The 13,233-nt window shown below is 33.0% G+C and overlaps 1 protein-coding gene across 7 annotated transcripts in view; it reads left to right on the plus strand.

Moving 5' to 3' along the window:
• The window catches only part of ASCC3 (activating signal cointegrator 1 complex subunit 3), a 317,566-nt gene that overhangs the window by 128,083 nt on the left and 176,250 nt on the right, over window positions 1-13,233 (plus strand). For all 7 annotated transcript variants that reach the window (XM_026511731.4, XM_048225883.2, XM_048225882.2 and 4 more), the window contains 2 exons: window positions 4,179-4,355; window positions 7,002-7,073. In XM_026511731.4, coding sequence (XP_026367516.2) covers window positions 4,179-4,355; window positions 7,002-7,073 — 249 coding nt within the window. The remainder of the gene's footprint in view (window positions 1-4,178; window positions 4,356-7,001; window positions 7,074-13,233) is intronic.

A 13,233-nucleotide genomic window follows, 5' to 3' on the forward strand; every position in this document is an offset into this window, starting at 1 on the left:
ATTCTTGAATCCTTTCTAGTAATAATGAATATCAAATTGGAACATACTTTGTCCCCTTTTTCTTTGTGAAAGCAGGTTTATAAAATACTCGCTAAAAATCAATGAATGAACAATAATTTAACAAAATATGATTTCCAAGGCTTATTGAGTTGTTTTCTGGATAATATCACCTAAAGGTAAAACTTTCTGAATTAAATTCAAAAGCATATTTTGAAATTTCGCTTATTTTCTTTTTTTTTTTTCATTTTCTTTTATAAATTTGGCTAGTTTATACATTTTTTTTATAATTTTTACAAACCCATTGATTTGTAAGTTTAATGGAGCAAATGGATCTGTTTCTTTAACCAGTCTGTAACTCTGCCAGACAAATGTTTGTGTTGATTCAGTACATGATAAACTCAGTTTAGGGTTTTTTGCAATGGAGGTTGTTTTTATATCCAGAGAAATATCTTTAATTTGAAAGGAAGGTTGATTTACAAGTTATAGTTCTTATTCTTTTACAAAAGTGGTAAGAATCCTCTAAGGAGCCATATATATCTCATAGGTAGTGTTTTATTTAGTCAAATAAGCCCAGATATAACCTCTAAACTCATCTCTAAACTTACAGAAAGAGTTTGGAAGTTACAGGGCCACAGTTTCACTTATGCTTATAAGAAACCTTTGTGTCAGGAAATATACCCAGGCATTTGGATTTTTCCAACCTGTATGTGCATTGTATTACAGTATGCAAGGAGAAATCTGGCATTGGTAATTGCTCCCTTAGGTGCAGTAAACTTGAGGATACCAGCATGATACAAGCAGATTTTGAACAAAAAAGAAATATAGGAAAGTGAAGAAATAAATAAAATATTGACCCAAATGTCTTTCCATGAACCCCCTTATTTTACTTATGGTAACAAGAGAGTGAGAATGACATATATTCCTATATTTAAAAAGATAATAATATTGTATAGCCTTTCGTTAAGGTTAGAAATCTTTTTATATACATTCTCTCATGGGTTGATTAACTTGCCAAGTTCATTCTAAGTCATGTGCACTTTTCAAAATCACATCAGAGGGGCGCCTGGGTGGCTCAGTCGTTAAGCGTCTGCCTTCGGCTCAGGGCGTGATCCCAGAGTCCTGGGATCGAGCCCCGCATCAGGCTCCTTCCCTGGGAGCCTGCTTCTTCCTCTCCCACTCCCCCTGCTTGTGTTCCCTCTCTTGCTGGCTGTCTCTCTCTCTGTCAAATAAATAAATAAAATCTTTGAAAAAAAATAATAAAATCACATCAGAGGTTTTCAAACTTTTTTTCAGGTAAGAAACCATTTTCTAAATCAGACTTTTATTTAGAAGCGAAGTATACAAAATATGAAAGCAGAAGAGATATGGGAACACAGACAGAAGGACTATTGTAGAGACATGGGGCTGCAGAACGCCACCCAGTATTTCTGCAGAACCCCCAGGGCTTAGGTGTGAATGGTCCTTTACTGTATCATGCTAATGATATAAATTATTCCCCTTAGGAACATTTTGTATCCTAATTTAAAATGGGAAGTTTGCATGTGATTAAAATGATTCTTTCTTTTGGCAAATACTAACATCCTGTATTGCTGATGTAGAGAATTTGAATAATGTTATTAATATGGTAAAGTGATCAAACATGTAGAATTGTGTATCCTATGAGTAGATAAATCTCAGGTCTCCATGGGACATTTTCTCAAAGCACAAATTGAACAGATCGTAGTCTTTATAGAATACAATAGAAACTTAGAAATAACTTTTATATGATAAAATTATATATACACATCTATATAGATATATATGCATATATATGCACACATACATACATACATGCATACGTTCTACACTTTTATATCTGCTGAAATGAAGATTGAAAACTTAACCAATTGAAAGATTAATCGTCTGCCACTTAGAGATCAGTAAGTGATTATGGAAGGAAGGGAGAGGAGAGAAAGACAGTAGTCTTATACACCCAGAACTATAATTCAGAGTAAGAATTTTACTCTAAAATGAAACAGGAGTGGAAGGACCATAAATAAGTTAATTATTAAATGTTAAATATTAGACAATTTTAAATAGAATATTCTAACGAAAACAAATGGAAAAAATAATAAAGCGGAAAAAATAAAATTAATTATGAAATAGGAACACAATAGAATTTTTTTAAAAAACTAAAATAATTTTAAAAAAAACTAAGTAGACTAAAGAAACCTCACAAGTCTAATCACAAGTAGAAAACCAATGAATAAATACAATTAGAAATGGTAAAGACCTTTTACAGAATATTTAGAAACTTAAAAAGATGACAGTGCTATAAATTATCATGAATTAGACCTGAAAACATAATTGAGATAGAATCAGACACTGCTGAGTGCTCATGAGTAGTTAAATGGACAAACTCCTCAACATGTGAGCTCTTTCATGGTCATGTCTGCATTTCTTTTTTTTTTTTTTTAAAGATTTTATTTATTTATTCGACAGAGATAGAGACAGCCAGCGAGAGAGGGAACACAAGCAGGGGGAGTGGGAGAGGAAGAAGCAGGCTCATAGCGGAGGAGCCTGATGTGGGGCTCGATCCCACAACGCCGGGATCACGCCCTGAGCCGAAGGCAGACGCTCAACCGCTGTGCCACCCAGGCGCCCCCATGTCTGCATTTCTAACCAGGTCTTCTGTCACCTCCCTTCTCTAGTTCATACCACTAGTTCTAAGTGCGGCCATCTTTTAACTCACCGTCTTAAACTCACCTTTTCTGGCCTTCCTGCCTGTCTTTTGTTCTCTCAGATTAGAATGTCAGCAACCATTACCTGCACTCAGCATGCCTTCCCTGACTTACCTGGGTTTAATTAGTGATCTCTCTCCATTATTCTCACAGTTTTTAGAAAGTGCTGCTATTAATAGGACACATCACAATGTTTGCTGTCATTATTACATATAGACTCTAAGCTCCTGCTCTGTTGGCACTGTGCCTGTCATTAAGAGCTTAGTAGATAGTTGGTGAACAAATTAAATTAGCGTTGTCAGCAGTGCTCAGAAACAAAATGAGTGTATTATACTACACCAATGAACAGAAAAAAATGTGGCTTGATACATTTTTTGAGTAGTTTATAATTTTTCCCCACATTTTGGCTGTTACTCCTTGTAATCAAACTTTCTGAGTATAAAATTATTTTAATATAAAGTGCTTAATAATAATTTGTTAAGCCAATTTGAGAACTTTTCCTCTGTGATGATAGAACAGTTACTTGTGTTTGTTTCTCAGAAATTCGTCTGTTTTACTGATACGCTCAACTATATGTTACTATGACATACTAAGAGGAATACTATAAAATAGGTAAAGAATTATGGACTGAGTAAGCAGTCTGTAATTAGGGAAGGAAAATGCTGATTTTATAAATGAGTCTTTAAGAATTTTTTTTAAAAGATCCATGGAGAAGCACCTGGGTGGCTGAGTTGGTTAGGCGTCCGGCTCTTGATTTCGGTTCAGGTCAGGATCTCCAGGTTGTGAGATGGAGCCTTGGCATCAAGCTCTATGCTGGGTGTGGAGCCTGCTTAAGATTCTCTCTCTTCCTTTGCCTCTGCCCCTCCCCACCTCTAAAAAAAAAAGAAAAGAAAAGAAACAAAACCAATAAATAAGTAATTAAAAAAACAAAATGTTTAGAATGCCCCTGGAAATAACTTTTCATTGAATCTATTGTAACACAGGTTCAAATATTTCTGTCATGAAGTTGTCGTGCATTTTAAATTTAAATTTGTAAAGCCCTAAAAATATTTTACCTTACTTATTTTAGACTTTTATGTTTTTAGTTTTTAGCACCTGAAATTATAAATTGGTAAAACTTAGACTAAAACCTAATCCATGTATGTCCCTTACCTTGCTACATTTTTAGATAACAAAACAAAACAAAAACCCATTTAACTAATAGGATTTTCCAGTTCAGGAAATCTACTAAAATAACATTTTAAATTATTTTATATTATTCTTAATGCCAGGTTTAGGCCAGTTTTTTTTTTCATAACATCTGTCTTTTAGACTATGTTGTTATTACATAATGGTGGGGGGAATCTTGTTTTATTGTAAATGTTTCATACTCTATATTTATTAAAAGTTATTCCAAACTCTGTAAAAATCCAAATGGGTTGAATTTACATCAGACATTAAATAATATAACCCATGTAGGTGGAATCCACACAGAGTATGATAAGAATTCTTGGGCTGTCTGCGACCTTACCCAACTACCTCGATGTTGCTACATTTTTACACGTTAATCCCTGTATTGGACTTTTCTACTTTGATGGCCGTTTTCGACCAGTTCCTCTTGGACAGACATTTCTGGGGGTTAAAAGTGCAAATAAGGTAAATATTTTTTTAATAATATACTTTTCTAAAGCTGTTTTTGTTGATGTATTGTTTAATGCTTGCTTGGGATTTCTCCATAAGACCTAATCTGTAGGATTACAAATTGAACGGCTTAGACAAAATCAGGCACACTTCTTTAACTATATGTAGTAGAAAAACTCTTTCCAAAGTTACTTATAGTTTGCATTGCTATTATCAATGTATATTTTGTATTCTTAGCTAAGAATACAAGTTATATATAACATAACTTTCAGAAAGTTATTTTGTGTGTGTATGATTTATTGACCTTTAAGAACAGAATTTTTTTTTGGTTTTTGATGTAGTGTTCCATAATTCATTGTTTGAAAAAGTTATTTTGATATGATTGAAGGCTGGTATGAAATAGTAAAAGGCTCTCATTAAACCAGTAACACACATTTTGATACGATATTCATCTAAAATAAACAATACATTTTATGCAATTGAAAAATAATTCCTAGTCACAACTATTAATGGAGGTGTTCTATTTCACTTTTAATATTTTATAATTACCATATTAATTAATAAAGAATGAAATTCCTTATAATGCTTTTAAAAGCTTGTTTATAATACTACTATGTACCATTTACAGTATTAGGGGCTTATTTCAGACTTCTGTAATATTGTGAAAGAATACTGTACTTTGCTCAAAATTTATGCATTTAATATTCTGTTTAATGACCCTTTTTTTTTCTGTAGAAGAAATAAGGTTAAGAGAAGATTCACATGCCTTATGACCTCTTCATAAAAGAAAATAAGATGGAATCATGTGTTATTGTGTCAGCCTTGGTCTTTAATGTATTGCATTACTTGTCTAAAAAAATTTTTATTAGTAGAGTAGGGTCATTTTACCTTATACTATTACAAATAAATAAAATACTCAGCTAAAAAATACCAGAAGTGACTGTCACTACAGTCTATGCTGCATCTACGTTTCATCAAAGTATCTTTAGAGTTGTAGGGAGCCATTTCAGACTTACGGACAAAAGAATAGTTCATGTTCATAGTTATGCTTTGCATATTTTATCATTAATTGTTTCAAGGAGCTTTTCAGTATCACATACTTGGTTTTTTTCAGTCACTTAATATATATTTGATTATTTAATGTATTTTAATGTATCATTAGGACAGATGTAGAGCTGGGGTTTTTTATAGCTTTAGATTGTTCTTTCAGCTTTATAATTTAAATGATAGCAGATGGTTATCACAGAAAGATACAGAGAAGAAAAATTTTTCAGATGCTTTTCAGCCATTTTAAACTTTTTTTTCAATTCTGTCATACAAAGTGGTAAATCACTTAAAGCTAATTAAATTCAAAGTACTTGCACCCTAATATGTTAACATTGTAATCATAAAAGGAATGGCATCAGGTGATTAAACCATCATAATTATTTTGTAAGTTTAAAAAAGTTTGGCAATATTAGAAAAACACTTTTACATATCTTACATACTGTAAATAGTTAATTATATGTATTTATTAAGTATAGATATATATTTTTTGTCTTACTAAAATGTATTATTTTTACACTCAGTGAAATATACAATTGGTAACCATTAAGCATTTCCCCAGGGTGTTGTTTAATATATTTACTAAGCAGTTTTTAATTGGTCATCTTGTATAGGAGGAAACTCTTGTAGGTTTCTCAGAGTTTTATTCAGAAACACATGATGTGATTCAGTTATGAAAGAACATAGGAAGATGGTGTGCCTGACACCTCTAATTTGAAATAATGGCTTTGGCTGGAACTCAACTCAAACTACACTGAAAAAATTATTGTGAGCTGAAGTTGTTTTTGAATCATTAATGGGGAGTAAATTATCTTCTGATTATCTTATTTTACTTAGTCACCACAAATCATAAGAGTAACAGAGTGATAAAACATTTACTTTATTAAAGCAGATAATCTAAATCATACTCATTTCAGATGTGTGTGACATTTTCATCCCCTCCACACTCTTAATAAGTGTTAAATAGAGAGATACAGGCAGAATCACGTGCCTGCTCCTTTGGATTAACTGTCTTACCTTTTTGGTTGGAAGTTTTCCTCATCACTAGTAGGGAAAATGAGACCCTCATGAATTTGATATTAAATTTTCAATTAATCTGAAAAATGTTTCTATAGAAAAATACCCCTTTCCATATATATTTACAAAAACAGTATGTTTCCTTCGATTTCAACGTTATATACCATGGCATTCTACTAGTAGTGTTTGGGTGATTTTGAAAATTCCTCAAGAAAGTGCCCTAGTTTATAGAATGAAATAGAAGAAAAACAGGCTGAAGAGTGGGCTTTCCTGGGGAAGGCAGAGAAAAGAACTTAAAATTATTCTGAAATATCTACAACTAGTATATAATCCTTGAAATTGTCTTTAAAAAACTTGGCACATTTAGGAAGTTGGTTACTCTTGAAAGTATTCGATGAGGTATTTTATTTGTACCTTTAAACTATATTGTGTTTGTGTCTTATTAGGTTGTTACGTGCAAGATATTTATATTGCATTTGTTGCTTCTGTGTTCTAGTTAATCTGAAAGGAAAAAAAGCCTTAAAATCTGCAGGTATTTTTGGTAGTTAGAAAGTTCATCATTGCTTCATTTTATATTATTTGTGTTTTAAAAACCTTAAGGTACAACAGTTGAATAACATGGACGAAGTATGCTATGAAAGTGTTTTGAAGCAAGTAAAGGCTGGACACCAGGTACACTTACTTTCTTTTATCCTGTTTTTAGAGAATACTTAATGGTTATAATTATTAATTTTTAGGCTCTTAAAATTTTTCTTCAATTCTGAGATCGTGACTGTGAGTTTTTAGTTCTTAATAATTTTTTAGTCCTGTGGTTAGCCATGTAAGTCATAAAATATTCATAGATAATATTATCATCCCAATATTGATAGGTCATGCTATTTTGTTTGCCATTTTATTCAATAGATAAGACAAAGAAGAATTTCATCCTTTAAACTTCTGTGGTTTGGGGTTTTTTTTTAAATCTTTTTAAAAAGCACCAATCTTCTTTCATACCTCAAAAATTTCAATTTGTATTTTTTTACATAATGTAAAAATTTGAAATGTTACATTATTCTTACTGTTTTCATGAAGTAGTATCAACTGAAATATATATAATAAAGTTTTCTGTTGTTTTATTGTGCTTGGAAGTTAAGCAATTTTACTTTTAAATTCCATTGTTCAAAATGCTCCAATCAAGATTGTTAAAGAAAAAGTGGAATAATAATAATTGCTTACATAAAACTTAATCATCGCCCAATTGTATATGGGTCTTTGGATCATTTTATTTTATTATAGAATTTTTTTCTGTAATTAACCTTTTATGGCACATAAAATTGAATACTTTCTGGTCCTTTGGTTTTTAAATTTGTTTTAAGAGCAGTGAAATCCTTTTCTCCAGACTAAATCTTGTTTCAAGCCTCAGTATATAAACAAAGCAAAGATGAATTAAACTTGAAGACATGGAACACTGCCCACTGAGCATCCCTGATGCATTTTGTCCCTTTAAGAAATAGTTTTAAAATCACGTTTCTAACTAATCTCAAGAGAGTGTCCTTAGGTTTAACAATAACTTTTTGGGAAAAGAAATCATGATTAAATTATATAATACTAATGACTTATCTTTCCTAATGATTAGTAAATGTCTGAATCTGCTTAAGTTATATTTATTTTCACTGAATTCTCTCACCAGCCAATGAGACATGTACTATTATCATCATTTGACAGATGAAGACAATGAGGTGCTATACAAAATAAAGTAACATGTTTCCATCATTTCACTAGTGCAGTTGCAAATTCAGTCGATGTGAGTGTGGAGTCTCCACTAACCATTGTGTCGTTATCACTTTATGTGCATTTATTTTATATCAGTGTATTTTTTTATCCTCATTAGGAAGCTGCTTTATGAATTGCATTATTTATTATGTACAAATAAAGAAATGGTAAAGACCAATATTCTTTCTTTAAACAAAAATTACCAAACACCAACTACTTATTCTTAGTCAGGAGCCAGGAAACTTTTTGTGAAGGGCCGCGTAGTAAATAATTTAGGCTTTGCGGGCTTTATGTTCTTTGTTGTAGCGTGAAAGCACCCAAGGACAGTATATGAACAATTGGGCACAGCTGTGTTTCAATAAAGCTTTATTTGCAAAAATAAGCAGCAACTGCATGTGGCTTGTTTTCCAACCTCTGTTCTAGATCGCCTCACAAGATGTATTTGTAGTGAATGTCTGATGATCCTAAAATGTTATCTGGAGAAACATTGACAGCCTTTCAGTGAAAATCCTAAAAGAAAGAAATATCCTGTATAGCCACCAATATTTGTACCTTCTTTGTAGAAGAATAAGATAAGTTTATATTACAGAAAATTTAAACTGTATTATTAGCTAAGGAACGTAGCTGTGGAATCCAGAACATCTATTTGTATACACTATATAAAAAATGTTAAATAAATATTTAAATGTTTTCTCCATTAATTTTTTTTAAATAGATACTCTTTTTTAGAGCAGTTTTGGGTTCACAGCAAAATTGAGTGGAAAATAGAGAGTTCTCATATAACACCTGCCCCCACATATGCACAGCTTCCTACAGCTGTCAACATTCTGCACAAGAGTGGTACATTTATTTCAATCAGTGAACCTACATTGACATGTCAATATCACCTAAAGTCCATAGTTTACCTTAGGGTTCACTCTTGATGTTCATTCTATAGGTTTGGACAAAGGTATAACGACATGCATCCACCATTATAGTGTCAGACAGAATAATTTCATTGCCCTAAAAACCCTCTGTGTTCAGCCTGTTCATCATTCCTTCCCATTTACCCCTGGAAACCATTGACCTTTTAAGTCTTTTTAATCTCTCTGTAGATTTGCTTTTTCTAGAATGTCATGCAGTTTGTAGCCTCTTAGATTGGCTTTTTTTCACAGTATCTATTTGAGGTTTTCCATGTCTTTTCATGACTTGATATCTTATTCTTTTTAGTACTAACTAATATTCCACTGTCTGGATATACTACTGTTTATTTATTTACAAATTGAATGGTACCTTGATTGCTGCCAAGTTTTGGCACTTATGAATAAAGCTGCCGTAAACATCTGTGTACAGGTTTTGTGTGGACTTAGGTTTATAAGTTTCTTTGGATAAATACCAAGGAGTGTGATTGCTGGATCATAGGTGAGAGTATGTTGAATTTTGTAAGAAACTGCCATACTGTCTGTGTAGCATTTTGCATCCCCACCATCAATGAATAAGAATTCCTGTTGCTCCATAGCCTCACTAGCATTTGGTGAAGTCAGTATTTTGGCCATTCTAAGAGGTGGGTAGTGGTATCTTGTTGTTTTAATTTGCATCTCCTTAATGACAAATGATGTTGAACTATTTTCGTATGCTTATTTTCCATCCGAATATATTCTTCGTTGAAGTGTCTGTTTCAGTCTTTGGCCATTTTAAAATCAGGTTGTTCATTTTCTTATTGTTGGGTTTTAAGATTTCTTTGTATACTTTGGATAAAAGTCATTTATCACCTGTGTCTTTTGCAAGTATTTTCTCCCAGTCTATGACTTGTCTTCTCATCTTTTCATCAGGGTCTTTTACAGAGCAGTTTTTAATTTTAGGGGAATCCAGCTCATCAGTTACATCATGGATCATGCCTTTGGTGTTGTATCCAAAAAGGTCATCACCACACCTAAAGTCACCTAGATTTTCGCCTAGGTTACTTCTAGGAGTTTTATGGTTTTAATTTACATTTAGACCTGTGATTGGTTTTGAGTTAAATTTTGGGAGCGGTATAAGGTCCATGTCTAGATTTATTTATTTCTGTATGTGAACATCCAGTTGTTCCAGCACCATTTGTTGAAAAGACTATCTTTGCTCCATTTTATCACCTTTGCTCATTTCTCAAAGATCTGTTGGTTGTATTTATTGTGGGTTCCCTATTCTTTTCCATTTGTTTGGCCATTCTTTAACCTATACTAGAGTGTTTTGATTACCGTATCTATATAGTGAAGTCAGGTAGTATTATTCCTCCAACTTTGTTCTTCAACATTGTATTGGCTATTCTAGGTCTTCATTTAAGTACGAACTATGAGCAAACATTCTTTTTTCCATAATTTTTTATTGTGATGGGATTTCTTCTGTCACAGGACAATTTTTTTCTAATCTATGATAAATTTCATTATAAATGCGAACCCTTGAAGATTTTTTATCTCTTTTAAAATAATGGAAATCATACTGTAAATACTTTACTATGCATGGAACATATAAATAGATAATTATATTTTGACTCTAGTCAGGAAAACACTTACTACTCCTTTTGTAATTGAATAGCCTTGAAAATGTTATAAAACTGTATGTGACACCACTGGTAGGAATGTTAGTGTTGTTTCTAGAATTAAAAAAATTAAAACAATCATTTGTCTTCCATTACAGTTAGCACTTAATGACCAGATAAGTAGATATTTGTTTCATTACTTTGGAACCCGAGATTGCTTCTAATAGAATTAAATCACTTTTTTTAGAATAAAAAAAGTTTTTGTGAATTCTTTCTTGGTAAGACTGATAACTACATATATCCATGTATAAACATATACATAAATGTACATAGTTGTAAATACTAATAAAAGCAAATAGCTTAATAATGCCATTAGTGCCAGTACTGTAACTACTTTGGGGCCTTAGGAACTATAGGTCACCCATCTTTTTAACATTATTTGCCTTTATCATGCTGTTTATCATTGTCCTTTAAGTATATTTGTTGTACTAACCCTGCCTTTTTTCATTACATTACAAAATCTTACATTATAAAATATTTCTTTAAAAAATAAAATGCACCCTTATTCCTAAATGTTGAAAAGAGTAGTAGTTGTATCTTCTATTGTAAGTAAGTAAAAATCCAAGTAAATGTAATTTAAAGGATTCCAGGAAGATTATTTCCTCTTCCTCTTCTAGCATAGTTCTTTCACTGTTACAGAGGCTAACATGTCCCCGTAGGAATCATGATCCATAAAATGTGCTGGCTGGAGCTGTTTGGTCAATAGAGATGAGATCTTACTGCCATTCCTTTCATTCTTAGTGTGAAGTTGTTTAGTACGTTACTTTTTAAAAAGAAAGCTGCCAGAGGGCAGGCACTTGCAGTCATAAATTCTAAAAGGACAGGTTGGGATGAAGGGCTGGGTGCACAGCACTGGCTTTCTGTTTAGAAAGGACAGACTCGGATGGGTACCCCAGGGGAGGCTTCGTGCTCCTCTAGGGTGTGAGGAACCTAGGAATAGAGAGTGAACAAAGCTGAGGCAGAAGTTGGGTACAAGCATTACCTTCCCACCTTTTGTGTGCATGTCATGGCATCCACAATTGCCAGCCTTTTAAGGGTACATGACCTCCAAGCTCTCTTCCCCTGTACTCCTGTCTGGCTAAAAATGCAGTGTGGGGGGTGGGGCACCTGGGTGGCTCAGTCATTGAGCGTCTGCCTTTGGCTCAGGTCCTGATCCCTGGGTCCTGGGATCGAGCCCTGCATTGGGCTCCCTGCTCAGCGGGAAGCCTGCTTCTCCCGCTCCCATGCCCCCAGCTTGTGTTCCCTCTCTCACTCTCTCTCTGTCAAATAAATAAATAAAATCTTTAAAAAAATGCACTGTGGATGATTGTGTAGAGTATGATTGCAATTTGAGAGCCCACGGAAACACTTAGGAATCAGGGATTGTGTCCGGATCTGTCCCTTTTTCCAAACAAGAATTAGAGCAGGATAACTGTGGCCCTCTTCAGGCTGTTCAGGCTTCTTAAGAAGTCAGGCTTAGGCTTCAGGTCTCATAATTTCTGTTTTTGAATGATTAGTGATGATGTTTATTTTCCATAATAAACATAATAGTAGAACTTTCTTAGGTTCTATAGAAATACTCATCCATCTCTTACTTTTTTTAATTATAAAAATAAAATAACACTAAGGAAAATTTTTATAGTTCCACTGTTATTTTACCATTATTATTGTAATTTTTATATGCATCCCACCATTCATTTTTTATCCAATTGCACATGTAGCTTTCAGTTTTGTTCACTAAAACTTACTAGTTATAATCCATTATTAAATTATACTGTACATACAGTTTTATATTCACTGTTTAATGAGTACTGAATGTTTTTCATTGTTTCTGCATGGTTCTAGCAACTTTAATGTCTGTAAAGAGAGGGAGTTTTTATTCAGTGTAAGTTTCAGACACCATGTGAGTCTCTCTGGACTTCTACTCTTCCCAAACCTTCGACGTAAGCATTATGATCTCCTTTTGTTAAAACAGAAAGTGAACCTACAACATGTTCAGCAGCTTCCCGAGCTAGTACATACAGCTAGTAAAGGTTTGAACCAGGACTGAAAAACAAGTCTCTGTGGTGATAAAGCCCACAGCATCTTCAGAACTTTACACTGCTCCTTTTAAGCTGACATTAGCTGTTCCACTATTACTGGTTATTCCTACATTAGTCAGTGTTTTCAGTGTTTGCAGTTTTCTATTATTAAAGATAGTGCTGCTGTCATGACCATCTTTCTGCCTATTATTTTTTTCTGTTGAAACATTTACTCAGGATAAATTTCCTAAGATGAAATTATGGCATAAATGGCTACATTTTGTGGTCTTGCCACATGATCCTATAATACATTCTGAGTAGGTTATAACATTGTATGGTCATAGCAGACCTATGTAGGATTTTAGAAACTTAATGCTGTGTTTTTCTGAGAAGTTTATCAGTGTAATATGATGTAAGGTTATGATGTGCTGTGTTTTGCTATTTTGCATTTGTTTTACAATTTTAAGGCATATGAGAAAGTGGTATCATACCAATGAACTTTTTTCTTAATTAGCAGCTATTA

This window comes from Ursus arctos, unplaced genomic scaffold, assembly GCF_023065955.2.
Source record: "Ursus arctos isolate Adak ecotype North America unplaced genomic scaffold, UrsArc2.0 scaffold_13, whole genome shotgun sequence".
In the NCBI taxonomy this organism is placed as follows: domain Eukaryota; kingdom Metazoa; phylum Chordata; class Mammalia; order Carnivora; family Ursidae; genus Ursus; species Ursus arctos.